Source organism: Toxotes jaculatrix, chromosome 21, assembly GCF_017976425.1.
Source record: "Toxotes jaculatrix isolate fToxJac2 chromosome 21, fToxJac2.pri, whole genome shotgun sequence".
NCBI lineage: Eukaryota > Metazoa > Chordata > Actinopteri > Toxotidae > Toxotes > Toxotes jaculatrix.
In genome coordinates this window covers 19,674,142-19,689,559 of record NC_054414.1, presented here as the reverse complement: position 1 = coordinate 19,689,559, position 15,418 = coordinate 19,674,142, and the positions used below count along the sequence as shown (strand labels likewise).

The 15,418-nt window shown below is 43.2% G+C and overlaps 1 protein-coding gene across 1 annotated transcript in view; it reads right to left on the bottom strand.

Moving 5' to 3' along the window:
- Positions 1-15,017, bottom strand: part of grid1b (glutamate receptor, ionotropic, delta 1b) — a 297,936-nt gene extending 282,919 nt beyond the window's left edge. Inside the window, exons 1-2 of the mRNA XM_041067268.1 lie at positions 14,936-15,017; positions 2,324-2,479 (exon numbers count right to left, since the gene is read on the bottom strand). Of these exons, the coding sequence (XP_040923202.1) occupies positions 2,324-2,479; positions 14,936-15,017 (238 nt within the window). The remainder of the gene's footprint in view (positions 1-2,323; positions 2,480-14,935) is intronic.
- Between the last annotated feature and the right edge of the window lie 401 nt (positions 15,018-15,418).

Below are 15,418 nucleotides of genomic sequence, written 5' to 3'. Positions count from 1 at the left end.
GTGTGTGTGTGTGTGTGTGTGTGTGTGTGTGTGTGTGTGTGTGTGTGTGTGTGTGTGTGTGTGGTCTACGTGACCCAACTCCATGACCTTTTAAAGAGCCAGACTGATGCAACCACACACATACATATGCATCTGCACATCATCGTAATTAAAATGCAAGGAACACAAATACCTCCATTAATGTTAATGACCTCTGCTGCTGCCACCAGTGTGTGTGTGTGTGTGTGTGTTCATTCTTAATCACTTAATGATGATGTCAACGGACAAACTGTTGTGTTGTCTGTTCCACTCACTTCCTGAGAATTTTAAAGTACATCTTCATATGAATGAACTTTCACTCACCTATTAAAAATACAGACATTAGCATGAACATGAGCAGGAAACGTGTGTTTCCAGGTAATTTGTATTGTGAACGTGTAAATCAGTGTTGTTCCACTCGTAATCATCCGTAATAAATATCAGTCATTACAATCCAGATGCTTGGGTGTGTTGGTAATGCAGCTCCATTTAGAAAAGAGCAATCTCTGCTGCAGCCTGATGGTTTTCTCATCTGAAAGCAGCTTCACACTGACATCAACTAAGCTATATGTGTCCAGACTGGGTGTGAGTGACTGGGTGTAGGTGACAGTTGGAGAAATCTAACTTTTCCTCCAGTTTGTCTTGACTTCAGAGATTGGGAGCTATCCAGTGTTTTGCTTTGAAAACTGGAAAATGTGTAAAATAATGTTAAATACTATGATACGACCTCAATGACTCATCTCACTGACTGATGATCAGCAAATGTCATATTTGTGTTGCCTTCACATTAAATGAGTCACTTAGGCTTCCCACACACGACAACACCATCTCAATTTATCTGCACCTCCGCCACACAACACTGAAACCTGGTCTCTGGTCACACAAATATTTGTCTCAGCTGCCGCCAGGATGCTGCGACCTCTGACCCCTGGTCTCCTTGTAATGAATGCAAACTTGCTGAAGGCCAGCTGATGTTACGGCCAGCTCTCTGGGTAACAACGTGAGAGAAAAAGTGTAGAAAGAAAACACATCATGCCGGGGGCACAGACACCTGCACGTTTCCTGCTTTGTTACGACAGCTGCATGAAACAGTGGCACCGCCGGAGGCGTTAGCCTTTATGCTTCAAGGAGAAGAAGTGGAGAAGAAGTGAAGCGTGTCACCTCTGTGATCATACACACTAAGTCAATTTTCTATAACACAAACATCTCGGAGCTACCGCTCTGACATGTTCTGATTTCCAGCTGTGGAAGAGGTTTTTTTTCAGGTTACTATTTATTGACGGACCAGCCAAAGATGGTGCAGTAACAAAGCTGTTGTCAGGTATAAGTTAGTGTTTACAACTCAAAACATCAATTAAGTTTAAAGCTGCACAAAGATTTAAGTTCATTTTCACCTGCAAGGATCTCATTGTTTTAGTTTTTCATCATCATCGTCATCGACAGCACGACTGTCATTAAACACCAGCCTCCTCATCAACATAATCATCATAATTGTTGCCACAATCAAAAGCACACCTTCATCATCATCATCATCATCACATTCATGCCTTTACCAGCATCATCATCACCATAACACACATTAATATGCTTTAATTATTTTCATTATAAACATTACTGTCTTCATCATCATAACAATCACCGCAGGGATCCTCACCTCAACTCACATCAGCATCATTATCAGTTGTATCCATTATCAGCACCACAATCATCCCAAAACAATGATCGCTTTTATCAGCATCATCCAGCATAATCTTCATGATCAGCATCATCACTGCCTTTTCTGGAGCCTCCAGTCGGAGCATTAACACTCTCAGCAAGGCCATTCTGCATCAGATTAGCTCTTTTCAAAGCTAAGAGGCCTGCAAGCCTCTTTGTTGGCAATTATATGGAAAATTACAGCAGATTCAATGCGGCTCGACTCAGTGCTTCCCCCTAGCTTCCTCTGCACAGAAGAAAGCAGGGCCCAGCAGAGAGGGGGGGAATGGGGGGGTGTGATAGAGAGACTCAGATGGAGAATATCAGTCTCGGAGGAAACAATAAGACAGAGGAAAGAGAAGGCGAAGGAGAGGCGCTGCGGTGCAGCATCAAAGTCTAACAGCATCCTCTGAGAGAGGAAACAGGAGGCGGCGGCCACGATTTTAAACAGCATTTAGCAGGTTGATACCTGGGTCATTAGCTGTGAGGATACTTCACCAAGAGACAGAACCAGCAAAACCTAAAGATTAACAATCCAAAGCTGCACACGCACACACACACACACACACACCGTCATACAATGTAAACATGCTTCACACAGCGTCCTTACCTTCCTGCACTGCCTGGAACGGGTTGTTGGGCTCGATGAGTTTAATCGAGTGTGTGATCTTTTCGCTCTGCAGGATGTCGTCGCTCAGACTAAGGTCAGACACGGCGAGCTGGAACACCTCATCGTCCCGCACTGCGCTCTCCTCAAATATCGCACCTGGACAGGTAGAGACAGGGAGAAGAAATGAAGTAGTTGGTGGAACCCGGTTCACAGCAGCCGGTCGGCAGTACATGTCACACTGTGGTTACAACTGAATAATTCAAACAAAAAGCAAAGACATAAAAATCTCACATTATACTGCACAGCCAAATTAATCTTCTAAAAGCAGAAATCTTCCCACAGCAGCTCAGTATCATGACAGTAAAAAATACCACGTAGCATATGTGCTTTGTTTCTGTTACAGGCTGCTAACGAAGCTATTTAATCGTGGTGAAATTACCAACAAGCATTCGTGTTAACAATTACATTCAACTGACACATAAAACACAGCGACTAAAAAAAGAACATGTACCGCACGTTAAGACAGGAAAGACTGTAAGGAGATGGAGTTTTGTGATTTACTCAGGAAATCAAAGTCCAAATCCTGTCAGTCTTTGGTGCTTCAGATGAACTCCACAGACCAGTAATCATAACTAAGATATAAAGCCCTTCTTCATCTTTCATCAGTGCATATCCAGGTTAACATGAGTCCGTGTAACCGCACAGAGCGCTGAGATAAAATTAGACCAGTGAAACTACACAGGGACAGGGATTACACATGCTCCTAACATCACACAGAAGCCACAGGCTATTTCTAGAACATGGACCACAACGTTTTATCTTCATCAGTAAGCACACAGACTCATTAGTAGCTCAAATGAACATATTTACTTGGGCTCTGTACAAGATTTTTCCCCTTGGTATCACAGACTGTGATCTTTGATGCCACTGTAAAATGTTTTTTAAAAAAATGGGGAGCACGGTTGATAACTGAATTTGCTTAAATTTAGCCTCAGACTCATTCCATAAACTTTTCACGTCCAGGTTTCTGTGAAACCTCTTGGTCACAAGCAGCAAAAAAAGCTCTACAGTTACCTTTGTGTAGTTGTGTAACTAACATTCACAGTTTACAGTCAGTAACTTACAGTTAATGGAATATTGAAGTTTCACCGCAGCCCGCGACCACAAGGACGAGGCACATTTTTAATTAAGGTGATTACAGGTGGAAATAATGAAAGCTAGCTCAGCGTCCTACAGGGAATTAGCTTCATGTGACCTGAAACCCAGTGCAGTGGGTTTGAAATGTACCTGGCACCGACCGTTTCCTCTCAGCTGAAGATTTCCGTCCGTGATCCGCGTGCTTTGCTAGCTTAGTTGCTAGTTTAGCTAGTTTAGCTGCGTCCCGCTTTAAGGCCGTGTTACCTGCCGGAACCACGGCAGGTAACACGGTGAACCACGGCAGGTAACACGGTAAACACCTGTCCGGTTCCGTCTGAAGGTGAAAGGAGGCCAAGAAGCTACAGGAAAATCCTTTATGTTACCAGACGGCCCAGGAGCTAGCTAACCAACCGACCGACTTCCACTCAGCACGCACCGCGACACACCACACATCGCCCAAAAACATTTCGCGGTTTTTTTCCGACCAGGTGATCAGAAGCCGCGCTGTCCTAACCAATCAGCAGCTGCTGCCTTCAGATTCAAATCAAAGGAATCGGAAAAAACACGACGCCATACTGTGCGACAATGAGCACTAAATTCAAACTCTGCTGTGCTCTTTCATCTCCAAATTTCATGAATAATTAAACATTTATGCTAATATTGATAAACGTACTTAGTAAGCTATGCTCTTATAGATACACACAGCAGTAACACAGGTCAGGTTTATAGTACAAGAAGCTTAATTTTAACCTTAAAATCAGACTGAAATGTGATTTTCTGTTTGAATCACTGAACAAACTGGACACATGGACTGAGGCAAAGTGTCCAGCAACGGCCTCAGGTTCGCTGTCATTTGGTTTGTGTTAAACTGATTAATTGCAGACGTTTTGGTGCAATGTTTGACATATTTGGGAACAAACATCAAAAGTCTATCACCTGACATGATAACAGCCTTAGGGCTTCTTTATCAGGGCGCCTTTCATTGTGAAATACAGTGGTAGAAAAGTCTAGTTTTCAGAGCTTTAGTATCTTAGTTGATTTTAAAGGTTGTTTAAATGGTGCAATTCCCAGTTAATTTTGAATTTAATTAAATTGTGTCAACCTAAGGGGGTAGGTGGCATCCAAGAAACAACTTATGCTAAATACCAGTTTATGTGTATTTATTCTACACAAACCAGAAAGTTTCAAAGATTGAAACTTCCAGAACAACCGTTAAATGGACCTTGTGGTGAGACTGTATTCTCAACACTTCCCTCTGTGTGGCATGAAAAGAGCTTCTGCAGCTCAGAAACATCTCAGGATCTGGGCGAAGAGAAATGTTGCTCGTTTTTAGTAAACAATGCTCATGAGTCCCGTAGTTGAAGTGATGCATGTGTTTAATTTTCCTGAACTGGCTAAAGGGGGAATCAGTGCTGGGAAGCACAGCAGACATTAAACTCACATGAAAATGTCCCTGGTAATTTTTGTAGCATTTGTTGCTGGTTCCTGCTGATTTAAGTACGAGTGGGAAATCTTTAAATGTGCGCCCTGACGGATGGATGAGCAGATATGGACTGAAAGGCTTATGGTGGGACAGAGAGGCAGACAAATGGATGGTTTGATGAATGAAACTTTCCAGATTCTGCTCGGACAATTTGTCATGCACAATTAAGAAAACCTTGCCTACAAGTTAGAATTCAATTTGCCAGCCTGCTAGTGCTCATTCAGCTTGCTGAGTATCCAAATGAACTCTGCTCAGCACCAGGGATGTAGCAGGAAAGAAATTCAGCCCTGGACTTATCCACTGTGACCGGCCTGGTGGAGGAGGAGGGGGGGCGGTTTGGGTTCTTAGTCTGGTCTGTTAACGCGCAGATGGTTTTGGTTTAATTTCTCCAGGTTTTCAGATTTCTGTCTCTGAGATTTCTGCCTGCAGCACGGCACAGGGGAAAGGAAACTCAGCTCACATACATGAGAAACAGTTCCAGTGAAAACATATGACACTGTTTCTGTAAGGAGATAACTTTATACATCTAAATATATATTCACCTCCAATGTAAGAGACACACATCATGATGAAAGAGCCAACGAGAAATTCATGCAATTCATGAAGACGTTTGCAGTAACAAGCATAATTTATTTTACCTATGAATATTTTATAATTTTATGGTGTAGTTTTAAACTTTTTTTAGCGTGTGTCTTCACCTTTATGGGCTTTATGACTTCATTTATTTTATCTGCCTTTGTGCCTTGTGAGATGCACCACACTGCGCTGAAATGTATGAAACATTTGATTAGAAGTTAAGATGAATTCATCTTAAACAGCAGTTTACCTTCATCAATGAGCTGAATCACACACAGAATTCCCATTCAAAGTCTGACTGTTTCATGTTTCTGTTTAAATCCTGTCCAGCCATACCTACACAATCATCAGCCTCCCTACACATGAGCTCTAAGAGCCCAACAGCAGAGCTATCACATGCACAGCTCTCACTATAGGAAGTGACACCAGTCACCCCCTCAATCCACACTTCCCATACTTCCATCTGGCCACAGATGCAGGTCTTTAAAATGGAGGAGGGTACATCTTGGCAGGAGCTTTGTCCCTTCTGTGATAATGGTTTTTCTTGTGCGACATGAATGTGAACAGATTGTGAAAACAAATTTCCTATCTGTGAAAATAGAGACTTTCCACCCATTGAAGAGCAATTGTATGGCAACCTTTCCTTCTTCTTCCCCGAAGATCAGTTCTTGTTGTACCAGCACGTGAAAACAATCAATTCATCCTCTTAACGTTCTGTTCGTAACACTCTCTCTCCTTTCCATTTAAGTAACAGCACATGTTACATGAACACATACAAAGGTAGAAAGAAGTCTGTACATGAAAAGAAATGCCAAGATACATCACTTGATATTTTAGCATAAATATTGTGCTTTATTGAAAACATTTCTTTCTGATACATACACATGCTCAAATCCCTAAGGTCAGAATACTGAATTTACAACTGAGCAGAGTTGCTAATAAATGTCACAGAAACAGGAAAATCCTGTTCATGTTGGAAAATGAATGTGTGATTTGGAGTTTGTGGCCTTTCGAGCGTATTTGCAAACATTCCTATGCTACATACAGGGTGGGAACTTCACACCAACCAGCCGCCAAATACAATTTTTTGCCAATAATGCAAAAACAATGTATTGTAGCTGGTAAGTTTATCAGGCCTCCTCCTCTCTCTGGCAGGTAATCAAATAGCAGTGCGGGGCTTTGTGTCCCAAAGCTCTAGCTGGCTGGAAAATCAGAGAATCAGCGGCTGGTTTACTTGGGGATTTAGCAGCCTCTGTGATCTGGGAACATAAACTCTGGCTTCTTGCTGGACCTATTAATCTCAGAAAAGCTTTATGGAGGCTGTGACTCTCACTGGGTGACAGTATTCTAAGATTTTATCATAAGCACCCCCTGCAAACTGAAAATATGAAAACATCCCAAGATTTTATTTCTTCAAAAATAAACAATATTTTCTGAATGGCAGGAGATTTTATAGATTTTATTTGGAATACACTTTCTCTCTGTTTATTATTAGTATTATTATTAGTAGTATTTTTGCCAAAATCATGAAATTCTTTTATTCTTTTTTTTTCTACTACAGCTCAAGTAAACTGAAATCACAGTCTTGCCCATTGTATCTGTCTGTAAGTGTGTGTTTGTCCATAACAAACTTCGGTTTGTATGGACAGTGTAGATTGTCCCCAGATTCTGTGAAGCTTGCGGTGTGAGACGTCCTTTCAGTACCAAACACTGCTGTTTTAACTGGCCCTTGTTCAGCACCTTCAGCACCACGGACAGCGGCGGGCCTGATGTGATTTCAGTGATGTGATGTTTGTGATTTTCTGACACAAGAATCAGGACTTCAGAGAGAATCTGAATATAATTATAGACATTTGACACTTTTGACAGGCTACAGTGACAGACAAGTTTAGAAAGAGGGACACAGCCTCACTTAGTCCTGTGGAGAGGAAAACCACAGAAAGAGACTGTGAGGAACATTCAGGGAAAAATCAAGGCTGTCATCCATAAGTGCTGCTATATTCTACAGACTGACACAGTGGGACTCTTCTCATATTTTTATGAGGAAATTTAAAGAACAAATTTGACTTTGCTCCACCTTCTATCACATCTCTGATCACTCTTTATTCGACAGAAACGCCCAATTTCTGCTCACACAGTCAATGCAGTTATACTTACTGGCCTTTTTCCCTTCATCACCCACCAAATCCATTCCTATTAAGGACTTAATCAGTAGTAATACAAGAGGTGTCATTTATCTTTTAAGCTGCCCATGTGGCAAATCACTGGTAGCTAAAACCATGAGGGAATTAAAGCAGTAGTAGTAGCAGACCACTGGAGCAGTATTCACACACAAGAATATAAATTAATCTTTGTCTTTTACATTTTACTTTACACAGACTGAAAAAGTCTCCCTCCCAGTGAGAGGTGATGACCTGGATAACTTACTGACTAGATAAGAATACTAATGACTGAAAACTCTGAAAATTGTGGTTCATTTAAAAAAAAAAACAAAAAAAAACACATGTCTGCTGTTGGTAAGAAATAGGAAACATTTCTTCAGTCGACATGATGTCAAAGTCTGACATCTTGTTCCATTCAGCCCGACCTCCTCCTGTACTGTATGGGCATCAGCTGAAGTAACTGGAAGCTGCAGCAAAAATATACTGTGACTGTAACTAAAAATACAGCAGGCTTGGTCCCAGATTATAAAATCTCAGGGTCAGGGACTATAAGGAATTTGTTTTCACATTCGCTCTGTTTAACCAGTCTAAATTATTCTGATCCTGAGTCAGAGGAGATTTTTAAAAAGCACAATGAATAATGTGGGACCAAAAAATGTTGTATGACATAAAGTACAACAACAAGATTTATAATATGCAGGATTTTGGACGGCACTCCCCCATCGGGCCGGTGGTGAGTGCAGCAGAGCTCTTATCATAATTAAACATCCAAACAAGTCATGTTTTAGCTCTGTGACCTGCTGCTGCTGCAAAGAGGAAGAATGTGGAAGAAAACCACAAAACACAAGATAAGAACACAAAATATGTTTCCACGCTGTCAGGCATCATCGGCCTCAGACAGCGAGCGCTGCAGAAATAAACCATAGGAATCCGCCTGAAGCTGAACTCCGTTCTCAGCCTTTTCACTGACAAGCCCACGAGCTTTCACACGAGATGTGAGATCCTGACACCAACCTAATGCAAATGAAATGAGCATCTGCTGAGATTACCTACACTACTGGCCACTTTGGCACATACAACCAGCAATTTTATACAAGACTCATACCACTCTGGAGATAATATGGTGGATAGAAAGATCCACAACGGCACTGCAGCTGTTAGACTGTTAAACATTAGCATACAGCACAATCTAATGTACAAAATTAACTTGAGAGAAGCTGAAAACTTTAAATTAAGCCAGGAGCAAACTGTGAGGCAACACAAATATAATCACACTTTGTAAACAGTGTGTTAAACCTTGCACAGAGCTTCAGTATCTCATGTGAAACACACCAGTAATTAGGACATGATTATAATTAAAAAGCTCCGGCTGGCAAACATGCAGGCAAGTCTTGGCTTAAGTTTGCAAAACTCCTTAATATATTTCTGTCACCCAATCAGAGTCTGCGCATGTGGACATGTGACATCAGTTCACATCAGTTTGTTTGGATGAAGAAATGGTAAAAGAGGCCGGGAAGAGAGAATAAACTCAACAGGCAGACAGAAAGAAATCCTACAAAATGAAGTGAAACCACAAAACATCAGAACAGAAGAGTTAATAACTCTGCACCAGCTCAGCAGCCTCCAGAAAAAACAGAATGAAATTATTTCATTAGTTTCATTTCAAAAACTTTCAGTCCCATTAAAACTTTCAGTCCCAGGCCAAACATACGATTGTTGCATCCTGTAAATAATCAGTGAATTCTGGGAGATTTTTTAGCCAAATGACAGCAATTACTCAATTCATTCAGAACACTCTGCTCATGGGGTGATTTGAGCCAAATGGGTTTTTAAATACAGAAACAATTCATTCACATGCATAAACAATCTCAAAATACAAAACACGATGTTTTTAGTTTTGTTTTTTTTAAAGCTGAAATACACAGGGGGTTAAGGCAGTGTGTACATGACCAACAACATCTATCACCAACAATTATGGGCTCACAAAAGCATCTTAACCAATAAAAACTGAGGTTTCCTCAAAGTAAAGATTTACTCACTAACCTTCCTGACGTTATAGTCGATGTGAACATCGGAGGCTCCACTTAAACCAGAACATCAGTCACACTTGTCATTTCTTGCTAGATATAAATCAAATTTAAAGACATTCAATGTCAGCACAAACCATGCAATGTTGGCACCTTCAGTATAAAAATCTCAGCATCACCAGCATCTTTCAGAAACCTGTTAGTAGTCTAACCAGTTTCCTTTCCAAGCCTGTTCCTTTCCATCTGCCCACACAGTCTCTGCTGTACCTGTTTGTCACAGTGAATTTGAAGGAATGCTAATGCTTCTTTACGAGAGTATTTCAATGCCCTCGCAGGGTCAAACACTCTGCTACATGCCACGTTTATTCAATCCACTGAATGAGGCCACAGCATTATGTTAGAAGGATGGCTTTGCCGCTCTCTGTCCGTGCCTGCATCTGTATGAATGTGTGGGTGTGTGTGCAGGTGGTGGAGGTAAATGGTCTGGCTGAGTCTATGCTGAGACAGTGTGGGAAGCCTTTTGCGTTGTTCCCTAACTGGGTTAGTTTATCTTATTTAGTGGCGGGGCGAGAAAAGGCCGCAGCTGTTCATTCGCTTTGCCAGCCTCAACAGATTGGATTCCTGCAGTTCGAGCTCGCCTCTCCAAACCCCGGCGATGGATAAGCAAAGCTCTCCTTCTGCTAGCCGTTACACCGGTGCCGTAAATCATCCCTCGTCAGCTGCCTGGCTCATGGGATGGGGCAATCTCTCCTGCTCAGGCTCCTTATGAAAAGTGACTTGTTATCCCCTTGGCCTAAGGGGCGTTTACAGGACCCTCAGTCCCGGAAAACAGTCCACAGGGGACAGAAAAAGCTACAACCACAGTCTCATATGAGCCTCTGGAAGATGATAATATTTTTTAGAGTGAGTCACCGAGACCTGACAACTCCTTCAGTATTTTAAATGTGATCTTTTACATGACAGTTGTGCATCAGTATTCAGAGTTTGTTTACAGACTTTCTTTTGTGATGGGTTTTAAATGGACATGGACCTTCGAGGGGCAGTAAAAGCCTCCACTGAAAACAGACTGGAAAACCTCTCTCCGTGTTAGAGGCTCTTTAAAGCTGCATTATAAAAAAAATACATCAACACATTAAATGACTATGTGTAATGTGAAGGTGTTGGACCCACAGAGGATTCTCACCACCAGTGTTCTCATTAAACTCGTTACCAGCAGCAGCACGCAGCTCTGATAAACCCACTGTACCCTGCAGCACTGAACAGGAGACAGACCGTGGAGCAGCCAAACATCCAAACAACGAAGGTCGACACAAGCATCAACCCAAATGGATGCTAATGTTGCACTGTCTTAAATAAATGAGCAATAACTTTACGAGGTGATAACATGTCAAGGTTGTGTGTTTGTCAGATTGTTTTGGTGTTCTTCTGCCCTCTAATGGCCAGAGAGTGAATTCTGCAGCTTTAAGGCGGGATAACATTATGAACAAACAGCAGAATCCAGAACAGGGGCCTTGTTTTCTTCAGGCCAGTCAAGTTCTTCCACATCAAACCGGATAAACCAAGGATCTTCTCTAAACCACAAAGTTGGAAGAGCACAGTTATCGAAAACATGATTGTATGCTGTGGTGTTATTTCCTTTCAGTCTTATTTTTCTCCTCTGTCTGTTACTGTTGGGTAAAATGTGGAAAGTGTACGTCCATGTGTTGAGGTCCATCAAACACAAATCTCTGTTATGTTTTCTACAAACAACAGCTTGATATCACCTCATGTCTGTAGACTGCTTCAGTCCCTCGAGCACATCATATCAGGAGCGGACCTCACTGACAGCTTGATATCTGATATTTAATAAAAGGCCAAAACTGATTGGAGCTCTGTTTCCTCCTGTTTGCTGCTCCTGACCCTCACCTTCAACCAGACAAACTGACAGTCCTTCTTTTCAGTCGCAACCAAACGCTGCAGCAGCTGTTTTCACCAATTTTACACATTCAACCAAAGAACAGGGGGGCAGGACCAATTAGAGAAAACCAGCTGCTGTTGTGATCAAATCAGAAGAAAACCGGCAAACTCTTGAACCTCAGCAGTGCAGGACTTTGCACCACTGACGCACACGAACACAGTAAGTGGGTCAGAGGACGAAGCAGGTTGACTGGAGGTCCAAGCTCCACATTTTCATCTGTATCAGCTCTTTTACAGATCAGAACCCCCTGCCACCCTGTGACACCCACTGCCTGCCACTGATCCTCTGCAGGGAACAGAGGAGAGGAAGGGACAAACAAACCGGGACATGTCACAGGCGATAAAGCCGTGCAGAGACAGATGCTCAGGCAGGGGTTTTGGGGCTGAGGTTGGAACACTGTCACATCTGATCTGGGCGTTGTGTCACGCTGCCAAGTCAGTCAGAGTCAGACTGTCAGTTGGTTCAGCCATCCAAGGCTGGATGGCTGCAATACAGGAATACAAGGCTACATATTTATGCACCTACACATTTGGTTTGTTCAACCAAACTTTTTGATGGCATCTTGATGACAAAACAAACAAACAAACAGTGGGTGGTTTCTTTTCTTAAAGGTGCTGCTTCTGGTTATGAACAAGAAAACGCAGAACAATGAATCCAATGTTGTTCTTCAACTGTTCAAAGATCCTGCTGGTTGGAAGCTTTTCTTGTTGACTCCGGGGTGTTTTGTAGAACCATGAAGGTTCTCTACAAAACCATTTCAGTGCTGAGCCACAGGGAACCATTTTAACATGGTGGATTATTGGCCAAGAAATGTTATACTCACAATTGTTAGAGTATAAAACCAGAGTGTGTTTTTCATGGCAGTGACAATGGCTGTGCACGGACCAGTGAGCATATGCTAATATACAGTATTTTAACACAAATGTGAAATAATCTGCTTATAGGGACAGACAGAGGATCCAGCCTGAAGGAAACCAAAACATTCAATAGCTGAAAATCCTGCAGAAGTACATGTTGGATCTGCAGCGACTTCAGCATCCTGCAGCTGACTGTGTGAGGATTCCTGCTGCTGCATCACTGGAGGGAGTTTACAGGTCTCCAAGCTACAGGCTGTGATTTGTACGGCTAGAACCTGCAGGGATCCACTGCACGGCGGGTACAGACATGCAAGATGTCGCAGGCCAGGGTCGCACTTGCATGTTATAAATCTTACTTCATGTTTGGGCTTCAGCTGAACAGCCACAAGCTTCTCCTCGTATTGAGAAAATTCTTGCTCTGAAACCATAAACACTGAAACACTAACATTTTACAGATTCCACACGAGGAAGGTATCTGCTGTAGGTTTTCAGCTGACACTGATGAGATGCATTGCAAAGATTTTCCTTTTCTATCTGCATCCTTGGTCCATGAATCGTCCCAGTGCCTGAGCCGCACCAGTTTGGGTGCATGTTCATGTCTGGCCTCACTGTTTGGCATCACCCCCTTTATCTGGTGTATCTTGTATTTACTGTTCTGTGTTCTCGCTAATCCTGTATCACTGTTCTCTGTTGTTTCCATGTACAGACTGAATGCAGATCTTCTCCTGAGGGACAGTGAAGCATCCATCCATCTGTCCATCAGTTCATCCCTCTATCCATACTCTGAGATTCACTGGAAACATATTCTGGAGTGGCCAAACTATACTTGCAAAACGAAGCCTTTCCTCAGTGTTTTATTTCCAGTGAATTTCATCTGAATGTCTACAAATAAAGATAATTCTATAATTAGACATTCACCAGAGGAGAGAGAGGAAAACAGACTCCCACTCGTCCAGATTAACTACTTGCATGAATATTCATCACATTCTTGGTTTGTGCTGAAATTAAGTCATCTCATGTAACATTCGTTTTTCAGTTTTAGTCGTTGTAGAATAGAAATTGTTTTGTTATATCAAATATGGACCTGACATCTTTCCAAAATGGAGACTCGGGCTTTTAAAATTAATCTGTCTCTGTGTCTTTTGAAAAATCATTTGAAGTAGGAAGTGTATTCTTTATAGCTGAATGGATCCGACCCCCCCTCCCCCCCTCTTTCCTCCCCCCTCCCACCCTATCCGCTTCCTCCTCCCCTCTCCTGGCTGAACCACAGAGGCCACCGCAGTGCTGCCACTGGCCGGGTTTGATGGACTGAGCTGCAGCAGAGATCTGAAATGTCAAACCCTTGGATTATAATTTTTTTTTACTTCCTCCTTTTTCATTCTGAATGGCTCGTTTCTAGGCTGATGGCCGCCGCCTGCCGCATCCAATCATGTCCGGACGAAGCGGAGCCTCTAAGTGGAATTAGTGCAAATTGGGGAGTTTATATGAAAGGTGCGTGCGGCTCTGAGTGTGTGTGATCAGTGGCGTCTCATTGAGTCTGCTCGACTCTCAAAATCCCCTCCAATCCTTCCTGACTCCCATGTATCCTCCCCTCAACTCCTGCTTTTACTACTAAAGTGAAATGACTAAATAACAGGAAATCAGATGAAGGAAAAATAGCAGAGAGTGGTGCTGGCTTCCTCTGCTCGCCAACAGGCTTTCGGTTGCGATGTTGTTTCAGAGCCCAAACAGTCGGCGTTTGTCCCCTCTGTCATCTCTTCCCCTGGCAGAGTTGATTAACATTTCACTCACGTCCAATTCAAAGTTCAGGCTTATAGATGAGGGGAGGCGAGTGAGAGGGATGGGGAGGAGGAGGAGTAACAGAAGGGGGAAAGAGGGGGGAGGATGGATGGTTGGATAAAGCAAAACCCTCCAAACACCCACGCCGGGGCCAGTTTCTCCTGCCAGCCTCAGGTTTTCTGCATGTGAATGTGAATATGCATCGACATGAGCTCTCCCTGCCTAGGAAGCAGGGATGGATGGAGGGGTGGAGGGATGGCTGGAGGGATGGCGAGGCACAACACTTTGCGGGCACTTATACCAGGCTGCGCTGCGTGTGTCTGAGCCTGGATGCAACAGCCTCCCTCCTTCCTACACCTGGCACGGATCGGAATGATAATCAGATGTGAGGTCGGGTCATTTTTGGCCGATTGTTTGACAATCAGTGCATGCACGGAAACTCTGATGTTCAATATCTGCCACAACTCAACCTGAACACCACTAATCTGTCCACATCTCACAAACCCATCAGTAAAATGCTTCTCTGCTCACATTTCGTCTTTAACCGTCCCTGCACGCAGCCACCAGCCTGCCTCTCCTCACAGCCAAAGCCCTGTACAGCAGAACCAAAAAGAAGCCCCGGCTGGTGTCTTACCAATGTGAATGATGGAGTCGGCGCTCACTGTGTTGCATTGCAATATCCACAGGGAATGAAATAACAATATCAGCATTTCCATCTCCAGTTTGAGCCAAAAAGGCGCATCCACGGATCCACCTCGCTGATTTCGGTGTTCTTCTCCAGTGATGAGCAAATCCAGAATAAGCGTCGGTGCGTAAAAGCGGCAGCAGCGGCGGCAGCAGCAGCGGGGAACAGTGCTGAGTGAAATCGCCACCAGTAGTAACAAAAAACAAATCCCAAAATGCCTAACTGTCGGCCGGAGTCGAGAGAAAGAAGAAGGGAAGAAAAAGAAAGAAAACAGAATCTTCCAGGGCTCCGGAGAGAAACAAACCCGGGTAACTGAGGAGGGAAGCGGGGAAGGATGTGAGGAGACACCGGGGGTTTGTTTCAGAGGTTGAGATCCGCCGGACGAACAGCTCTGACTCTCTACCTCCGAGTCTGAGACATAACACACTGCAA